General features: G+C 37.9%; 2 protein-coding genes and 1 long non-coding RNA gene across 6 annotated transcripts in view; 2 read left to right on the top strand and 1 right to left on the bottom strand.

Moving 5' to 3' along the window:
• The window catches only part of LOC123881262, a 26,330-nt gene extending 22,503 nt beyond the window's left edge, over positions 1-3,827 (top strand). Inside the window, exon 3 of the long non-coding RNA XR_006799445.1 lies at positions 3,567-3,827. This is a non-coding gene — a long non-coding RNA (uncharacterized LOC123881262). The remainder of the gene's footprint in view (positions 1-3,566) is intronic.
• Positions 1-18,899, bottom strand: part of LOC123881235 (protein outspread) — a 389,980-nt gene that overhangs the window by 73,254 nt on the left and 297,827 nt on the right. For all 3 annotated transcript variants that reach the window (XM_045929934.1, XM_045929936.1, XM_045929935.1), the window contains exon 3: positions 18,514-18,579. In XM_045929934.1, the coding sequence (XP_045785890.1) occupies positions 18,514-18,579 (66 nt within the window). The remainder of the gene's footprint in view (positions 1-18,513; positions 18,580-18,899) is intronic.
• Positions 446-18,899, top strand: LOC123881251. 2 transcript variants are annotated; one of them, XM_045929968.1, is made up of 3 exons: positions 446-612; positions 1,402-2,001; positions 18,833-18,899. In XM_045929968.1, the coding sequence occupies exons 1-2, from the start codon at positions 477-479 to the stop codon at positions 1,974-1,976; spliced, it is 711 nt and encodes a 236-aa protein (XP_045785924.1). In that variant the 5' UTR covers positions 446-476; the 3' UTR covers positions 1,977-2,001; positions 18,833-18,899. The 2 variants fall into 2 exon arrangements, with proteins under 2 accessions (XP_045785924.1, XP_045785923.1); XM_045929967.1 differs by lacking the exon at positions 18,833-18,899 and having other exon boundaries at positions 1,402-2,885.

Raw genomic sequence — 18,899 nt, 5'->3', positions numbered from 1 at the left:
TCAAAATGTATTAACAGCACCTCCATAGTTTTTTAATAGAGTACCTACCTATAATAATCACATTCATTGGAGATTGGCTGAAACTGTCTCAACTAAAATACACAGTTTTCACATCAATGCAATGCAATCAATTGCGATTATGGCAATGTTGATTACAATATTGCTATAATCGCAATTATGTGTGTGATTACACAATACTCGTGCTAGGGTGAACATTTTCGCGCGAAATGTGACGTCAATGACGCGTGGAGCGGCGAGACAACGAGGGGCTCCCAGCGGGCGATGAGCGGAGCGTGAAACAACCGGGCGGGGAGCGGAGAGCGGCAAACGGGCGGGGAGGGAGTGTGGGCAACGCGCGGGAAGCGGCGAGTCGGCGGGGAGGGAGCGGGGAGCGGGGCGATCGCGTCTGCGAGCGGCGGGGCGTCCCGCGTCAGTGCCCCACAGCCGTTGTTCGAGGCTTCACTGTTGCCGCGTAAATGTCGCTCTCCAAGAAACTCATCCTCCAAGTGAAATCCCACCCCGAAATATGGCAGCTTTCGAGTCGTTTGTACAAGAACAAGATAGCCAGGGGGCGAGGGTGGAAAGCTATTGCGACAGCACTTGGCAAAGATGGTATGTGTTATTATTTATCTACCAGCTAGGTACGTACTGGCGCATGGCGGGAGTGAGTCGACTGACGACGGACGCGGCGACGACGCTTGCCGCGCCGCGCACTACGCCACGCCGCGGTATACCTACCTAACTAAACTACAGTCACGCGTCGTCAGTCCACGTGATTTAAGATAGGGGTTCCTTCATCTTTTCGAGTATATACCTAAGCATGTTACGCTGCGTGCGTTAAAGATAGTGGTAGTTAATGCGACGTTGCGTTGCGTTTTTGAGCACCGAAGAACCAGGACACAAAACTTATATTTGGTGACCAGGCACACTACATATGTATATTAATTTCCATGGTATCTATCTAGTTTTAAGTTTTGCATCGCGTGTATATATTACTACGTAGTATTATTATATTTATTATCACATTATAATATACATAACATTGTGAAGGCTTTACTTTCGCATGATCGCGCATTTTTTTCGTGTATTTAAGTACTTATCACATACTTATAAGAATACACAGCTCACAAGAATAGCAGTTTGCTTTCCAGGTATGGCATTTTAACTAGGAAAATCAAAAAGTTCCCACCGGATTTTTTAATTTTTTTCGGATTTTCAATTAAGTACTTCTAAATAAATCGAATATTTAAACTCATGACGTATTGCTATAATTCGGAATAAGTACCTAGCTAGGTCCACACATTTGCATCATTTTGACGAATGCCATTTCGCATGTAAAAGAACCCAATAGATATTTTACTGTGTATTTATTAATATTAATATATATTTTTTAATATCCAGAGGAGTTCCTGAAAAAACGCTGGAAGAACTTGAAGGATGCATTCAGAAAGGAGTTAAAGAGAATAATAGTAAAGGAAATCGACCAATCACAGTGGCAATACTTCGACGAGCTGGCCTTCATAACGGAAGAAGTACTCAAAGGGATTGTGAAAGGAAAATCGGAAATGCCAGATATCGAAGTCACTATGGACCCTATCAATGACGATTCGGATGACCCACTGACTGTGAAACTAGAACATAACACAGAAGACGTAGAATCAAACGCATCTTTTGCTCCAAGCTCTTCCACTTGTACGGCTTACGACACTTCTCAAAATACAGATTCGAATAATCAAAGTGTGATAAATAGCAAGATAAAGAACATAACAAAACAGTTACAAACAGGAAATACTGACGAAGAACTGACGGGCGATGCGGATTACTTGTTCCTAGTCAGTCTTCTGCCGACGATACGGAAGTTATCTTACGTGCAAAAGCTGCAATTCAGAGGGAAGATAAACCAGTGGCTTCTGGAAGCGGTTGCGCCCGACTATTGCAATGACTTTGATGGTAAAATGAATGATGATTTTTCATAATTAACGATAAGCGAAAGAAATACAACCAAAAAATCATAAATTAAAACATTTCACACCCCTAGATCAAAACTATTTCAACTCACAAAAACCACTTTTATCAGAATCTACGCAAAGCTGGTTTCGACAATCTATAGAAGACATTTAAATATTTTAAAAAGAGTTCGGAGGAATTATAGAAAGCATTAGGGAAAGCAGTCACTAAAATTTTATTCTTGAGTTATAATTAATCAAGTCAGGGGTCGTAAAATGAGGTTATCTCAAAAGGCGAGGTTTTTGAGTTGAAGTAGTTTTTACAGGGAAGCGATTTGGTAAATCTAGCTTTTAAAGGTCAAAAGTCAAAATTAATTCTAGGTCATTCCGGACACAAAATTATTGGGTGATCGGTGATCCCTGGCCTGTGTTCCGTGTATCATGAATTCACTTTAACTTACAGACCGAAATATTGTACTCTGCTTGGCACAAAATGTCGCATTTTCTAGATTTTTAATTTTATTAATAGAAATGATATAAGATAGCTTCTAGATGGAGCATTAGATTGGAGACTGATTTTCTACTAATTTACCGTTTAGGCGACTCACAGATAAAATACTGAACAAGTATAAAGTTACGTTTAAGTTATAATAAACTCGAAGTTATCTGTTCATATTATAATATAGTCAACGCTTCTTATTTACGGAGAAAATGTTCCAGCTATATGCCGCGACTGGTGAGTAACAAATTCACGAATAAGGATCCACTATTTTTAAAGCGGATCAAAAGACATTAAAATAATGTAAATAGTATAAGTTAGGTACTATTATTATGATTATAACTTTAAATAACTATTGTAATGGTAAGTCAATTATAAGTAATAACTTTAAATAAAAGTTATTAAATAACTAAAAATACTTTTAATAAAGTGATAACTTTTCTATGAATTTTTTTTTCCGTCCTTATATTTTTATTCCACCCACCAACGAGTTATCGCTTCGATGAAGCGGGCTCTTCAGTGCTATCATACATCAGAATCAATTCAGCAGGACTGATTCTGATGCGATTTTTAACATCAGTAAAACCTATGTGATGTTACATTACATAGGTTTTATTTTTAAACGAGGAACTTTACGAGGCATGTCATTCTGCAGCATGTGGTGAAAGAGTGTCTGTCTGTCTGTCTGTCTGCTACCTTTTCACGGCCCAACAGTTTAACCGATTCTGACGAAATTAGGTACAGGGTTAGCTTATATCTCGGGAACGGATATAGGCTACTTTTTATCCCGGAAAATCAAAGAGTTCCCACGGGATTCCTAAAAACCCGTCCGCTTAACCGATTTGTATGAAATTTGGTACCGAGGTAGCTTGCGTCCCTGTAATTGACATAGGCATTTTATCCCGGAAAATCAAACAGTTCCCACGAGACTAAGTCCCGGGAATCCTCTAGTATTACTTAAAATCGAAGTGGGGAATTTTTTTAAATATTTTTTAAACCATTTGTATGGTATCTATACATGATGTCCAGTAAAACGTTTCAGTCTCTTTGAGAGGTTGTAAAAAAAGTACCTAAGGGATATGGCCAACTTTAGTGGACTATAATTGCCGTTACGCGTCGAGTGTGACCAAATTCTTAGGAACACCACGATTATTTAATTAGTACAAGTGCAATTAACTGTATTAAGAAATCGTGTAAGCTTTGTGTGTAAGGCAACTCGGGCACAATGGCCGTTGTTGCAACTTTTCTCAACTATTTTCTATCGCGGGAAATGCTCGACCGCGATTACACTTGTGTATGTATGTATGCTATGTTACGTCATTTGTAACGAAGTACTGAGAGATGGAATTAATGGAATTGCAGAATTTGCAAAACAAATATTACAACTGCCTTTTATGTACTTATTTTAAAAATTATTGATATATTGTAGCAAACGACGCGAAATGTTCGCAATATAATGGAGGTATTTTTTTTTCAACATTTAGTTTCGGTATCGCAATTCGGTATCGAAATAATCTTGTTCGGTAGTTCATAACTTCTAAGTAAAGGTGAAGATCTGATGAATATCTTCGAAGATAGAGAACGGAACATTTCAGGGGAAAAGAGTAAACTGATCGCGATCAGTGTACCTAATGCTTATTACCAATCAACTGTAAGTAAAGCACATGGAAAATACATGGTAAGTAACTAAGATGTTTTAAAAAGTGCATAGCAATAGAGTTGCCTATCGATAATCCAATATTGATAGACTATCGATAGTTAAGGCAAAATCGATAGAACTGAAATATATCGATTATCGATATCCTGAATAGTTTTTGAAGTCAACTATCGATAGTTTTACAACTCTACATGGCAAGGAGTTCGTTATTTCTTATTCTAACCATGTACTTTAGCTAGCCCACATAGAACATATTCTGATGCAACGCGCACGTGCGTCCACTCCCGTGATCGATGGCGGAATGCGGCCGAATTGAGCAACTAGGTGTAGTGTAGGTACCAGCACTAGGAGTAGGCAAGCGAGCGATGCGCGGGCGCACCCACTGCGGTTCACCTGCGCACGCTTCCGTGATTTACGATCTGCCGATTTAGGAAGTATTTATGAATTTCCACATACGATTATAATAGTTATAATAGTTGCTGTATTCATTTAAAATACTACAATGACGTACATAATATAACATGAGCGAGTACCTTCAAAGCAAGAGTGAATACATATATTATGCATCTTATAGCCAAGCGTGCTCCAAATTAGATCTTATCATTGCTTTCCGATAGGTCTCTAATGGAAAACACCTCTATTTCAGGAAGTCAACTTTTTTCTACTTTTTCGATAAATTTGCTTTATAAAGCCTCTTTAAACCTATGAGACTAAAATTAAAATCCTTATTGGGAACTAGTCGATACATTTCCTAAGCATAATCTCTGAAATCTATATCATTGAAATTGATTGGTATGATTATAGTAGCTGCGTTTTAAATTCCTGCTTTAGCGATAGATCAACAGATAGATATTAGCAGCTTGTTTATAACTGATAATTATAATTAATAACCAGATTACATCAAAATTCTAACCAGCATAAACAGGCGTTACCAACTCAATTGATAATTTAAAGGCTTCTACACACAGGACTAAATTCCAACACCAACTTGCGCTCCTAGTTAGTAGCTTTTTTTAATCTTTGATTTTTTCCGCTGGTCTGGTGGTGGAATTTAATATTTAATATTTATGTATCCACCCTAAGGATAAAGATTTGAAATGCAAGTTTAGCCAAGTTGCCCCTTGACTGTCGCCAATAGGCAGGTTGGATTGAAACCTGGTGCCGTGTGTATAAGTTGGAGGGAGGCTGGAGGCTTTTACCAATGACTTGTAATTGGTTTGGACATAGCTAAATTGTAATTTGTATCCCTAAGGCGAAAGGTAAGTGATCAATACACTATTGTAAACGGATTATGTTTTAATTAAATTCGACGCCCGCGGCGATTATTTGTAACAAATTAATAGCAATATGAACGGTTATAGTTCAACCCTTAACGAACCAGGTGGGGGTCAGTATAACCTCAGGTCTTTTTTACCCGACTACGGCAAAGCCAAAAGGAAGGGTTATGATTTTAGCAATCTATCTATGTATCTATGTATATTGTATATATATTATGTTTTCCTTCACCGAGAGCAAGCGATATTTAATTGCTTTTTAAGAGCTAGCCCGTACAGCGAATAAAAATCGCGCGATTTTTTTTTTCCGCAATTCTGTAACATCATATAGAAATGCCCGCACTGCGATTTAAAATTAGCGCGCGAAAAAATCTGCGATTTGATACAAAATTCACACAGCGCGGTAGTAAATTTGCGCGAATATTTTGTGCATTATGTGGTTGAGTAGCGCTCACCACATTCGTAGTGCGGGCAGGTGAAATTCCGTACGTGGAAAATAAACCGCGCGAATAAAATTCGCGAGAATAAATATCGCCGAGCGGGCTAGGCCTAAACCATGACTCAGTCATAGCTCTGAAAAGTTAGAGGTGCGTGCCGAATTTATATAGAGGGCCGAAGTCAAAGGGGTCTCTCCGTCACTCGCTCCATACAAACGTAGTTCCAATTTCATTTGAATATTAAGCAACCAAAGTCCATGAAATTTTGCAGACATATTCTAGAAACTAATATCCATGCTTGTGGTTTTCCAGATTTCTGTTAAAATATTCTGTTTCAAATTTATACGGTCTTAAAAATTCACATACAAATCTTTGAGTCCCTGTAATTTTGAAAATACATATTTTTAGAAAAATCTAAAACACCACAGGCAAAGATATTAGTTTCTAAAATATGTCTACAAAATTTCATCGACTTTGGTTGCTTAATATTCAAATGAAATTGGAACTACGATTGTATGGAGTAAGTGACGGAGAGAGCCCTGTTAACCATTATGCTTTCACCGCGTTTAGGTAGGTAAATACCTACTGGCTATTTGATTAACGAGTTAATGAACATTATGAACCTATGGTTATAAAACGCAGTTTCTAGTTATAAAAGAGAAAGTAATCAATGGTCATAAAAGTGAAAGAATACCATAAATGTTAACGCTCGTATTAACTGTTGCTCTTAGCTTGGAAGAATCCGAGAAAAATATTTTCTCAATCTATGTATAGGTAATGTAACTCTTTCTAAGCAATAATTTAACGGAGAGGATGCTGGACTGAAATCCAGAAAGTTCAAAACACTATCCTATTGTCGTAACTACTCTTATTAGCTCAAGTGTTATGCTTAGTAAAGAGAAAGTAAACTGCAAACATATTTGACGATACCAAGTTCAGGGAAATGAGCTAATAGGGATGTAAGAAACCGTAAGTTATTGGTTGCAGACAACGGACGTTCTCGTTGCGGGGCGGAGGTTGTGTCTTTTTAACCCCCGACCCAAAAAGACGGGTGTTACAAGTTTGACGTGTGTATCTGTGTATCTGTCTGTGGCATCGATTTAGTTTTTTTTTGTTTGAAAGGTGGCTTGATCGAGAGTGTTCTTAGCTGTAATCCAAGAAAATCGGTTCAGCCGTTTGAAAGTTATCAGGCCTTTTCTAGTTACTGTAACCTTCACTTGTCGGGGGTGTTATAAATTTTTAATTTACACTTGTTGTAATCTACTCTTGTTCTCAGATTTTTTTAATTTAAAAAGACCCACAAAGTTCTACAAAGTGCCTTTTGTATCTCACATGTTACAAAGGGTTAAAGACACCTGCTTGAGATTGAATACCAGCAAAGAATAATCGACAGCATTGTGCAATGTTACACGGCTCGCTACCTGAGCCACAGTAATTGTTATACACTTGCAGACGAGTCGTGTCATTGTGGTCCCAGAGCTGGTGGGAAAGTTGGGGGAGGGAATTGTTAATTGTATCTGCATCATCATTGAAGGCCTATGTAGGGCTGGACACAGGCTTTCTGCTGGGACAAGAAACAGTAAGCCCAGACGCTACGTACTTTAGTAATGGCTCCTATATATTTATTACGTAACTTAATTGCCTGGAATGCCGTCATAAGCACTGAATCTCTACGATAGACACCGAAAGTGATAGCATGGGCATCGAAACTTAGTTATTGCTGTACATTTTCATACTGTAGGTAGTAGGTACAACTAAATGAAAAGATATGGATAAATATTATAAAGGCGAAAGTTTGTGTGTATGTGTGTGTGTGTGTATGTTTGTTACTCTTTTACGCAAAAACTAAGAAGACTACTAAAAAGACTACTAAAAAGACGGATTTGGCTGAAATTTGGAATGGAGATAGATAATATCCTGAATTAGCACATAGGCTACTTATTATCCCGGAAAATCAAATAGTTCCCACGGGATTTCAATAAACCTCAATCCACGCGGGCGAAGTCGCGGGCATCGGCTAGTGGAATATCTTGCAGGAAAGTAAATAGTTTTTTTTTTTTTGATATTTCTAGGCTATCTGCAATCAGTCATTTGCCGACTATAATCAGATTGTATGAGTGCGTTGCGGGTTTGGAGAAGGTCACTCCATCAAGAGACTCTTCTCATAGGGCTATCCCTGGCTTTATTGTCCACAAGACAGTTCTTCTATTGTGGCTCGTTTTAGCCTATTTACTCTGCTGCATGTGGTAAGTGACACTGCCAGACTATTCGCATGGACTTCTAGCTTGGCTTTGTGTTTTTTAGCATTATTATTAATTTCTTCTTTGATTGTGGGCATTGCAAGATACTCATGTGTTTCACTTGTTTTAGTAAACCATGGAGCATTCAGTATTGTGCGAAAGACTGAGTTTTGATAGCGCTGTAGTATTTCTATGTTAGAATTGCTGGCTGTGCCCCACAACTCCAAGCCATATGTCCATACGGGTTTTAAAAAGCTCTTGTATATGAGTACTTTGTTATTAAGTGATAGTCGGGAGTGTCTGCCAAGTAACCACATTAGCGATCTCGTGCGTACACGCAGCTCTTCTCTCTTTTTTTTTATATGTGTTTGCCATGTTTGTCTTCTATCAAGATGCATACCAAGATATTTGGCTACATTACCATGTGGCAGAGTTTCGTTGCCAAGTTTCACCTCTGGGCAATCGCCGGGCCTAAGTGTAAAGGTTACGTGGGTTGATTTGGATGCACTAGCCTTGATTCTCCACTTTCGCATCCATTTATCAATATTATCCAAGTGGCCCTGTAGTCGCTGGGATGCTACCGTTGGATTTGAGTGAGTACTCAGTACCGCTGTGTCGTCAGCAAACGTTGCGGTGAGGATACTTGGTGTCTCGGGTAAGTCGGCTGTGTATAGGGTATAAAGGGTCGGCCCTAGCACTGATCCCTGTGGAACACCAGCTTTGATATCGTAGAACTGGGAACAATGCTCTCCTACTACGACTTGGAATATCCTGTCTTGTAAATACGACTTCAGCAGAGTATAAATATTATGAGGAAAGTTAATCTTTATTTTGTACAAAAGGCCTTTGTGCCAAACCCTGTCAAAGGCCTGCTGAACATCCAAAAATGCGGCTGAGCAATATTCTTTTCTTTCTAGGGATTGCCTTATTTTGTTAACTACTCTATGGATTTGTTCTATGGTTGAGTGACCTTGTCGAAAGCCAAACTGGTGATCTGGTATAAGAGTTTCTTTCGTGATAATAGCTTTTAAACGACTTAGAAGAAGTTTTTCGAAGAGTTTTGATATGACAGGTAGTAGGCTGATGGGTCTATATGATGAGACAATAAGGGGGTCTTTCCCAGGTTTTGGTATCATAATTATATGGGAAACTTTCCATACTTGTGGAAAATATGATGTCCTGAGTATACAGTTGAAAAGTGTTGTGAGAAATACGATAGCTTTCTTTGGGAGTTGCTTAAGAACTTCTCCAGTTATAAGGTCAAATCCTGGTGTTTTTTTGTTATCGAGGCGTTTTATTGCTCGCGAGACTTCTGCTGGGGTAAAGCACTTGATAGGAAGACTAAGTTGGAGATCGCTGTTCAGGTAATCGTCAATTTCTTTTTCATTATTGTAGGTTTCATCCCTTGTGTTCGGGGTAAAAATTGTATTGAGAAATTGTGCATACACTTCTGCCTTATGAGAGTCAGTTTTTGCCCATGTGTTATCATCTAGTTTCAACGGATGTGACTGAATCAGCGGGCCAGTAGTCGACTTAATAGCCTTCCATAAGGAATGTTCTTTATTGCCTGTTGGAGACATATTTTCTAATCTGTTTTGAAGGGTTTCATCTTCTACTTCTCTCAGATATGCTTTTAGGTCATGAATGGCTTTATTAAGTTGCGATTTGTCTTTTGCTCTTCTTTGTGTTTGCCATATTCTTCTTAGGCGTCTTTTCTCCAACACTTTTTGGAAAGTAAATAGTAGATTTCTTTGAAAATATTCAGCAAACTGAAATAACAGGTGAAACAATGGCGGGTTTTAGTGAAACGGATAAATCGTGGAAAATCTTACAGGATGGCTGGTCTAGGTTATTTATTGAGTTGATAAAACAGTTTTTATTAAGCTAAATAATTAAAAAAAAAATGACGTCATTAAAATTTTCCATCAGCTCTGCAGCTATTAGCAGCATGACGGCTGTATTTACGTGTAAACGAGTTGAAAAATTGCAGTCAAATTAGCGTAACAATTACTTTTGTTCGGCATACGAAGCGCGCAAAGTGCAAAGTTATTATAAATTGCCGTACAAAAAGATGGGTCCATGACATTAGACGGGTTGCCAAACTGACTAATTGTCACGTCACGAAGGCTTGGAGTTCTTTATGGGGGTTCTTTAATTACAATATCGGTGTCCCAATACCTATACGAGATGAATGAAACCAATGCAATGTGTGAAATCAACTCCAAATGTTATCAGCTATGTGCTGATAACATTTGGATAACAGAATGGCATTACATTTTCCGGTAGATTCAATCACGTGTAAAAAGTTTATTTGCTGATTCAAAAGCACTTGTCAAAGTTTATTTCAATAAATATCTGCGGATTGGCAGACAAAAATCTAAGTATGCCTCTCTTATTGAGAGTTACATTTTTGTTCCGTTTGCCGTGGAGACCCTGGGGCCATGGAGTCTTAGTGCAAAGAAATTTTTACGAGACATTTCACCGCGTTTAATAGCCTCATCGGGTGACAAAAGGGCTGGCTCATTTTTTGCGCAACGGATCAGCCTGGCTGTCCAACGCGGAAATGCAGCCAGTATTCTTGGCACCATTCCACGCGGGCATGATTTGTATAGTAATTAGATAAGGCTAGCTTTAAGTTTTATTGTAATATCTAATAAATTAAGTAAAAAAGCTTTGCTTAAAAAAAAAAAATCTAATGAAGATAACATTTTTTTAAATCAAAGTAAAAGAACATTGTGTCAGCTCAGCATGGCAAAACTGATTGTTTGCGTCAAATTGAAGCCCTAGTATATATTGGATTAGATGGAGACGCCTTACTAGTTCATACTATTGCGGCCGACCCCTTATGTATTGGCAAGATTATTTCCCTACCTACACTTTCAAAATATTATTGCGCCATTTTTGGTTTAACGCTTTCAATGGGGAGGTACAATTTAAACAATTAGGTAGAGTTATTTCCAAAGAAATATTAATTACTTTACTCAAGTCATCTACGCCAACTATACTGAGCTTGGGTCTCCTCTCAGAATGAGAAGGTTTCATACAAATTAATAATAGCTGCAAACTAATGCCATGCCGTCTGTCGTCACATGTCGTCGCATTCTGCCGCTTGACACTGAATCGCATCTTAATTGATCTTACACGCACTTGAAGATTTTAAGCTTATTTCGTGACATACCTATTTACATCAACACAACCCCCACGATCTTTCCACAGATCACCACTATATAGCCAGGCTAGTACGCGAAGCGATTGAAATTATCAAACACCAAAGTTTCAATCCTGAGGATGTCTAGTATGTGGAATCCAGTGGCAGAATTATGCAAACCAGCCCCCCCCCCCGATTGTGTAAGAAAAGCGTTTTCATCGCTATCGTTATCGACAGCGAATTCTGCCCTTTGATTGGTTGATTCGCTGTTTACCTTTTTTCACAGCCAATCAAGAGGCAGAAATTGTCAGCGATTACGATAACCATAATACGTTTTTCTTAAACAATTATTGGGGGTCAGGACAGCATCGTATGACATCAGCTCGTGAAGTTTCAGCGAAAAGAACAAGAAAGCGGGTAGATCAGCTGTACTGCCCATGGCAGCTTGAACTTCATCACTCGCAGCACTGCACTGCAGACTCATGCAACTGAGTCGAAATATCGGCAGATAAAAAAACCACCAAATTAATCGTGGTATGTTGCTATATACCCGTTATTTATAATATAATACGCACTTGAGGAGTAAGGTAGGTACATTCATTATTTTAGTTTAACTACGATTCATACCCACGATAAACCTATGAGAAACCTGTGTAAACAACACGAACGATAGGTATTGACATGTTGGCGCCAATAAATATAGATTTAAACTAACCCACTTCCTTAACAATCTCGTATGTAACGGAATTAGTTTCAAACTTGGCAGCTTGTTTTATTAGTCAGACATTTAATTTATTTATTGATTCAAATCGTCTCGAATTTGGTAATGTACTTAATCATATTTTATTGAAATTCTACAATTTTTTATTCACATTGTTTTTATTCAGCCAAGAAAATTCCAGACGGAAATGAAACAATCAAACAAATTACTTCATTTTGATCTTATTATGGGAGCCGAAAGTCCTTATTTCCCGATTGCATTATAATAAGGAGAAATATTCTTAACAAGATGATGCCCACGATTTTTTCCGCGTGGATTTCGGTTTTCAGAAATTCCGTGGGGATTTTCTGGAATATAACTAACCGATACCCGTCTCCGGGATACTAGCTAGTTTTGTACCACAATTTCGTAAAATCTGTTAAATGGATGGGCCGTAAAAAGGTAACAGAAACAACACAGATAGGCACACTTTTGCATTTGTAATATTAGCATGGGTTTAATTGTTTAATTGGATACAATGATTTTATTGTTAAACTTAAAAGTGGCAGCTACTTTAGTAGCATTTCAGAAACAAGACGTTTAGAAAAGGTTTGTTTACAATTTACTTACATTGTTGAACTATCTTAGTTCAACAAGTTAAATTCAAGGTGTAGGTATCATAAGTCGTAAGTCGTAATTCAGAAGGGTACTAGAGTACTATGTAGAGTCAAGTTGCACTATTTTACACCCCGCAGTCCGGTTCCAGTAAAGGTGTTGTCAGACTGGAAACGGGAAGGCCGCCTGAAGCAGAAGGTCAGGATTTGTCATACAAAAAGTATGAATCGCGTTATGTCAATCAGATGCTCTGTAGTATAAACACAATACAGGTCCTTGTAATTTTCGATAGTTTTCGAAAACCATCAACAACAATTGAGATATTGGCCATGTTGTCATCGTCTTCGTCAACCGTAGATGCCCACAGCTGGACACGGGTATCTTATAGGGACTCCTACACGTCGCTTACTTGCACTACCTGTATCCAGCGGCTCCATATATCTCGTTTGTTGTCGTCTGTCCATCCACCACTTCAGTGGGTCTGTCAACGCTACTCGTTTCGATCCGCGGTCGCCATTCCAGCCATACAACCTTCCTAACATCTATGGTTTACGAACTATGTGCCTTACCCATTGCCTCTTCAGTTTTGTAACCCGTTGGGCTATTTCAATTACTTGGTTCTACAGCTCTCATTTCTGATTTGATCACGTAAAATAGGTCAGGAGTACTTCATTTTACAGTGACTTGCGTTAAAACGTCTAGAAACCGTTGATAAGTTTCCACCGCACCATGTCTGTCTCAGCCTTAACTCATTTGCTGCTACATTAATTTATGAGTCGCCTCCACATCTGCATAGGTATCTGTGGCCTGATGAAGGGCCGGCTTTAACTGTAAAGTGTTGATTGCTATCACCGTCTCGCTCCTTAAACGAGCTAGGTTCATAAACATTAATCCTTTAAAAACACTTAAATAAATGGATGATATTTATCTCTTACGACTATAACGAGTGTTTACCAACCAAAGATAAAAATAACTGAAAATATATAAGCGTGTCTGTCATTAAATATATTTCTGTTAATTAAAAGCACTTATCGTACAGAGATGTAATGTTGTCATAGATAGGAAACCGATTAATAGAGACTTCCACTTTACAAGATCCGACACATGTTAAAAAAAATACCAATAAAGCCTGATCTCCTAGCAGTTGAATTCTAAGAATCGACGATACTCTACTGCAGTAATCCATACTTCCATACTAATATTATTATAAATGTGAAAGTGTGCCTATTTGTCTGTCTATTTGTCTGTCTGTCTGTCTGTCTGTCTATCTGTCTGTCTGTCTGTCTAGCTTTTCACGGCCCAACAGTTTAACCGATTTCGGCAAAATTTGGTACAGAGTTAGCTTACATCCTGGGACGGACATAGGCTACTTTTTATCCCGGAACATCAAAGAGTTCCCACGGATTTTTAAAGGGCCATCCGTTTAACCGATTTATATGAAATTTGTTGCAGAGTAGCTTGCGTCCCAGAAATTCAAAGAAGGGTTTGGGCCACAGTCCGTCACACAAAACCAAAATCAAAATATTTTTTATTCAATTAAACTCATAGGTACAAGTACTTTTGTATCCGACCTAATGCGAATTGGATTTAATACTTCTCTAAGAAAATTAAGAACTCTCAGGCATATAGGTTTTCTCACAATTTTTTCCTTCGCCGATTAAGATAGTGATATAATATTGGTTAAAACGGACATAACTTCAATAAGTAAGAAGTGCGTGCCCGGGATCGAAACCCCAACCTGCCTATTAGAAGACCGGCTACCACCACTCAGCTAATAAAATCATACCTAATGAATATCTACATACAAAAACTACATATAAAAGAGTACCGTGACTGACTGACTGACTGACAGCAAAAACCGGTGGTCCTAGAAACTTGTTGCCATCTTCACCTGGAAGTTGCGCTGGTAAGCTGATCGCAAAAGTTCGCAGCGTAGTATCCCCCTACGCCCCATAAAATCGCTATTTAGGCCTATCAGTTACAGGTTAGATACAGGGATATGGGTACACCTTCTTCCGTACAAGGTAAAGAGGTTAGTTGCGTTCATACATTGGTCGCGGAGTCAACGTGTGAATACGGCAGATTTGCATCGCTAAACTGGAGAAAGGGACGCGTGGATGCGCTAATGAAATATGCTTTGACGTTTGACTCTTGTCGGAAGGTGCTATTTAATTAAAATTAAATGCGAGAGAGTTTAAATTTTGCCCAGGTGTTCACGGCTGTATATTCTTTAGTAAAGAGGTGCATCGACAGAACATAGCTTTTATATCCAGTATCGCACTAATATTATAAAGGCGAAAGTTTGTATGTGTGTGTGTGTGTGTGTGTGTGTGTGTGTGTGTGTGTATGTTTGTTACTCCTTCACGCAAAAACTACTGGACGGATTTGGCTGAAATTTGGAATGGAAGATAATATCCTTAATTAGCAATAGGCTACTTTTTATCCCGGAAAATCAAAGAGTTCCCACGGGATTTCAAAAAACCTAAATCCACGCGGGCGAAGTCGCGGGCATCGGCTAGTCTTCTATAGTAATATGAGGTTTGCTTGTAGATCACGTAAGATATGCAGACACAGCAGGCACCGGTGGCGTGCAGCTCATAGATACATAAAAGCGCTGCTTACTCTTATTAAAATATCTCAATGCTAATTTATTATGAACTGGCAGTAAATAAGTAATTATCTAACTTATAGTCCACCCTGACTTCAAACCCTGTGTACGCCACTGGCAGGCATGTAGGAAAGGCCTTCGAACCAAAATATATGGAATTGACTGTTCAAAAGTACTTATGTAAAAGTTTATTTGAATAAAAAATATTTCTGTTCTATTCTAAGAAATAATGGTAACGGACATTTGAAAATCGTCAGGTTCAAAAAAAAAATAAGGTGACAGCCCTATCAATGGATCCATTACATGCCATAATACTTCCCACATAAGAGGCAAAACAGATGCCACCAAATATGGTGCATATTAAAATTCATGTACATTGTACGCATGTAATCGCATGTATGAATATGTATGTGTAGAGAAAAATGTCTGATTTGATTCTGATATAGCGTTGCCACTTGCCATCGCGCGCGTCGGCTGCTCATCGGGGATGGACGGGTTACAGAATTGGTAATGTATGTTTTTGTCATTGATTTACTTCAGGGTTGTCACATAGTATGTAATTGCTTTCATGACGTCATGTTTTGGGGGAAGTTGCAAGTAGCAACCCTAGTTAATTTGAGTAGAGCCGATTTTATCATATAGCAACATTGTCTTTTTATGTCGTTCACAAAGTAAATTGAGTCAAATTTAAGTAAGGAGAAAATAAAGTAAAAGAATAGAAAGAAACAGAAGAGATATAAACCACCAATGTTTTCTCAGATTTCCTCGATGGAAACTAGTATTATTAATTTATTTAATCAAAAATATATTATTAAATAATTGCATTAAAAAATCGGCAAAAGATATGCAAAATCAAGCTTAAAAATATCTGATTGGATCAGTAATATTTTCAACTGGAGCTATGTTTCACAAGCATGTCATCACTAGAGTCTATTCTGAAACAAGCTATCATTTTCAGTATTTCTTTTATTAACTCACCATTTATTTTTAACTTAAATGTATAAGATACATGTGGCAGCCCTGGGACAAACACAAGTTTGACACTAGTATGGTAACGTGCGACGATCTGCCCGGGATAAAATTACTTTTAATTTAATATTTATGTCGTAGGATGTTCAGTATGCATTCACAGTATTGTACTTGCACTAAAAGAAATGTGGACTTATTGATTTCTCTTTATTTAACACGTTATTTCATGCTTGGAAAAAACAGATTATAAACAAAACATTTTAAAACACGTTAAAATTTTTTTTTAGTAAACAATTTTAAGACTTGCTTATTTTTGCCACGTACCTACAAAAAATTTACGAGATTTTTCCACTATACCTACCTACTATTTAAAACTTTAAAATTTAATTGACAATATTTTGAATCAACCTTTAGGATTTCAGGTCTGCTCGCCGGTTTAACCCGTGTGTTGTCTATCAGTCAGTAAATCAAAAAGTATTAGGGTTTTTTTATTAAAAAATAAATTTATATTTCTGGGCCTACAACATTTTTTATCCGAACCAGGATTGTTTCTTATTTGACAACCCTGTTTTTGTTACAAAGATAATAATTTAAAGTTTAAGATTGGACTCAAAGCGAAATTATTTGATAATTCATCATAGTAAAATCCACACAAAGAAAACTGCTTTTAAATAGTTTTCCACCCAAGCATCAACATATTTTACACTTCGTGATTTGTATGCGAGTTCAGTACTCGACTCGCCCAAGCTACTCGCGCGAGTACCTCATATTCATGGGGTGAACGGCTGCGTATGGGATAGTTTTCAACTAACAAGTCAATTACGCACTACGTCCACCAGTCTGGGCAGGACTGGTTTGAATTTGTACTATAATAGGGCTGTCAACTGTACCAAAATATATTTTTTTCTTTTATTTTTTAAGAATATGATTGGCACATGTAAATTTTTAAACATGAATATACATAGTTTTTTCTACTGAATAATAATATTTTATAATTTTGGAAGGCTTATATCAAAAGTTAATGTTTATTTGTCTGTCTATTCGTTATCTATGCGTTCGCATTGTTTAAATCTATCAAGTTGAAATTTTTTACAGTTGTTATTGTGGATCTGGTGTAGTTAAAGGTTCTGATATAGCAGATACCATCAACGTATATAATAATACGTCTAAAAGGATGAGGTTTTGCAAGTGATTTTCTTTAATATGAAGCTGCCAACTTAAAAGGATTTTCAGAAATTCTAACCAAGAAAAGTCAGGGCGGGACAGCTAGTTTATTGATAAATTCATAAGGTTTCACCTTTGGATCTCATTAGTATAAACTACATTTTGTTTGACATTGCAAATACTGCTTAAACAGTGCTTTTGCTATGAAAAAAAATTGCTATGAAAGTTGTGCCAACCCTATCAAGTAAGATACGAGATCGATCTCGGACTAGATGTTAGAGCCGCCTACAGGAAGTTTACGAGGACGTGAGATCACTATTTTTACAACTGAGAGTGGAAACCTATAGGAAAGTGGTTATTATGTATTGATACTCCTGTCACTGCTGACTGTCTATCTATAAGCCTGGTCTCCACCGCCTCCACGGAGCGGGGAGATTCAGCCGACCAATCAGATTCTTAATAGACGACGATCACGCGTCACCCATTAAGAATCTGATTGGTTGACTGAACACAACTGCTCTACGCTCTACTTAGGTGAAGACCGGGCCTAAAGCCATTACGTATTGCGCAGCTGAAAATATGGCAATGGATAGAGTACATAGTTCGATGAAACGTAAATGGAGTTCCAAGATGGTGCTTGGGTACCAGCTCTCTTAGCGAATCCCTTGAGATTCACATAGCTTCCAACGCTGCACTTTCTGGTGCAAGGTCACCTTAAGAGGGCTCTCTCCGTCACTCGTTTCCACTCGTTTCATACAATCGTAGTTCCAATTTCATTTGAATATTAAGCAACCAAAGTCCATGAAATTTTGCACATATATTCTAAAAACTAATATCTATGTCTGTGGCTTTCCAGATTTTTGTTAAAATATTCGGTTTCAAAGTTACGCGGTCTTAAAATTTTCATACAAATCTTTGAGCCCCTGTAATTTTAAAACTACATATTTTTAGAAAAATCTAAAACACCACAGACACAGATATTAGTTTCTAGAATATGTCTGCAAAATTTCATGGACTTTGGTTGCTTAACATTCAAATGAAATTGGAACTACGATTGTATGAAACGAGTGGAAACGAGTGACGGAGAGAGCCCTGTTAAGTCGTTTTAAGTACCATGGGACCCTAAAGTTTATCGGTTCTTCGAACTATGCACACCGCCCATTCCTACTTCAGCTTCACGACACGCTAAGCTATGTCGGTTACTCTGGTTCTTCTAGAAATATCATTTCACATAGAGCATAAAATTCAGTACTTACGTGTTCGTCTAGGGAGTATGTCAGTTCTCCGTCGTCGTACAAAACGAACCACCTCCGCTGCCATCTCTGTAACAAACCACAAAAACAGTTTAAAAACAATATCTACAGTTTAATAAATGACGATAGCCTAACGGTTCAAACTTCAGCCTCCTATTCAGAGGGTCCAGGCATAGCTTTTCGGAGCTTTGTGCGTTTTAAGCAATTAAAATGTCACTTGTTTCATTAGTGAAGAAAAACATCCTGAGGAAACCTTCATGCCTGAAGTTCTCAGTATTGGTCTCAAAGGAGTGTGAAGCAGTGTGTATCCTACCAATTATAATCCGGGTATCTTTAAAACAAGAGTGTTAAAGAGTGAATAGGCACATTTTAGGCAACCGCATTCCATC

This window comes from Maniola jurtina, chromosome 3 (assembly GCF_905333055.1).
Source record: "Maniola jurtina chromosome 3, ilManJurt1.1, whole genome shotgun sequence".
Taxonomy (NCBI): Eukaryota; Metazoa; Arthropoda; class Insecta; order Lepidoptera; family Nymphalidae; genus Maniola; species Maniola jurtina.
The sequence above is the reverse complement of the archived record's forward strand: the minus strand, read 5'-3'. Positions and strand labels throughout refer to the sequence as shown.

Bases quoted from the DNA above. Each gene is read 5' to 3' on its own strand.
- LOC123881251 (XM_045929968.1), top strand. From the start codon at position 477: ATGTCGCTCTCCAAGAAACTCATCCTCCAAGTGAAATCCCACCCCGAA. The intron at 613-1,401 runs GTATGTGTTATT...TTTAATATCCAG, and splicing joins GACAGCACTTGGCAAAGATG to AGGAGTTCCTGAAAAAACGC.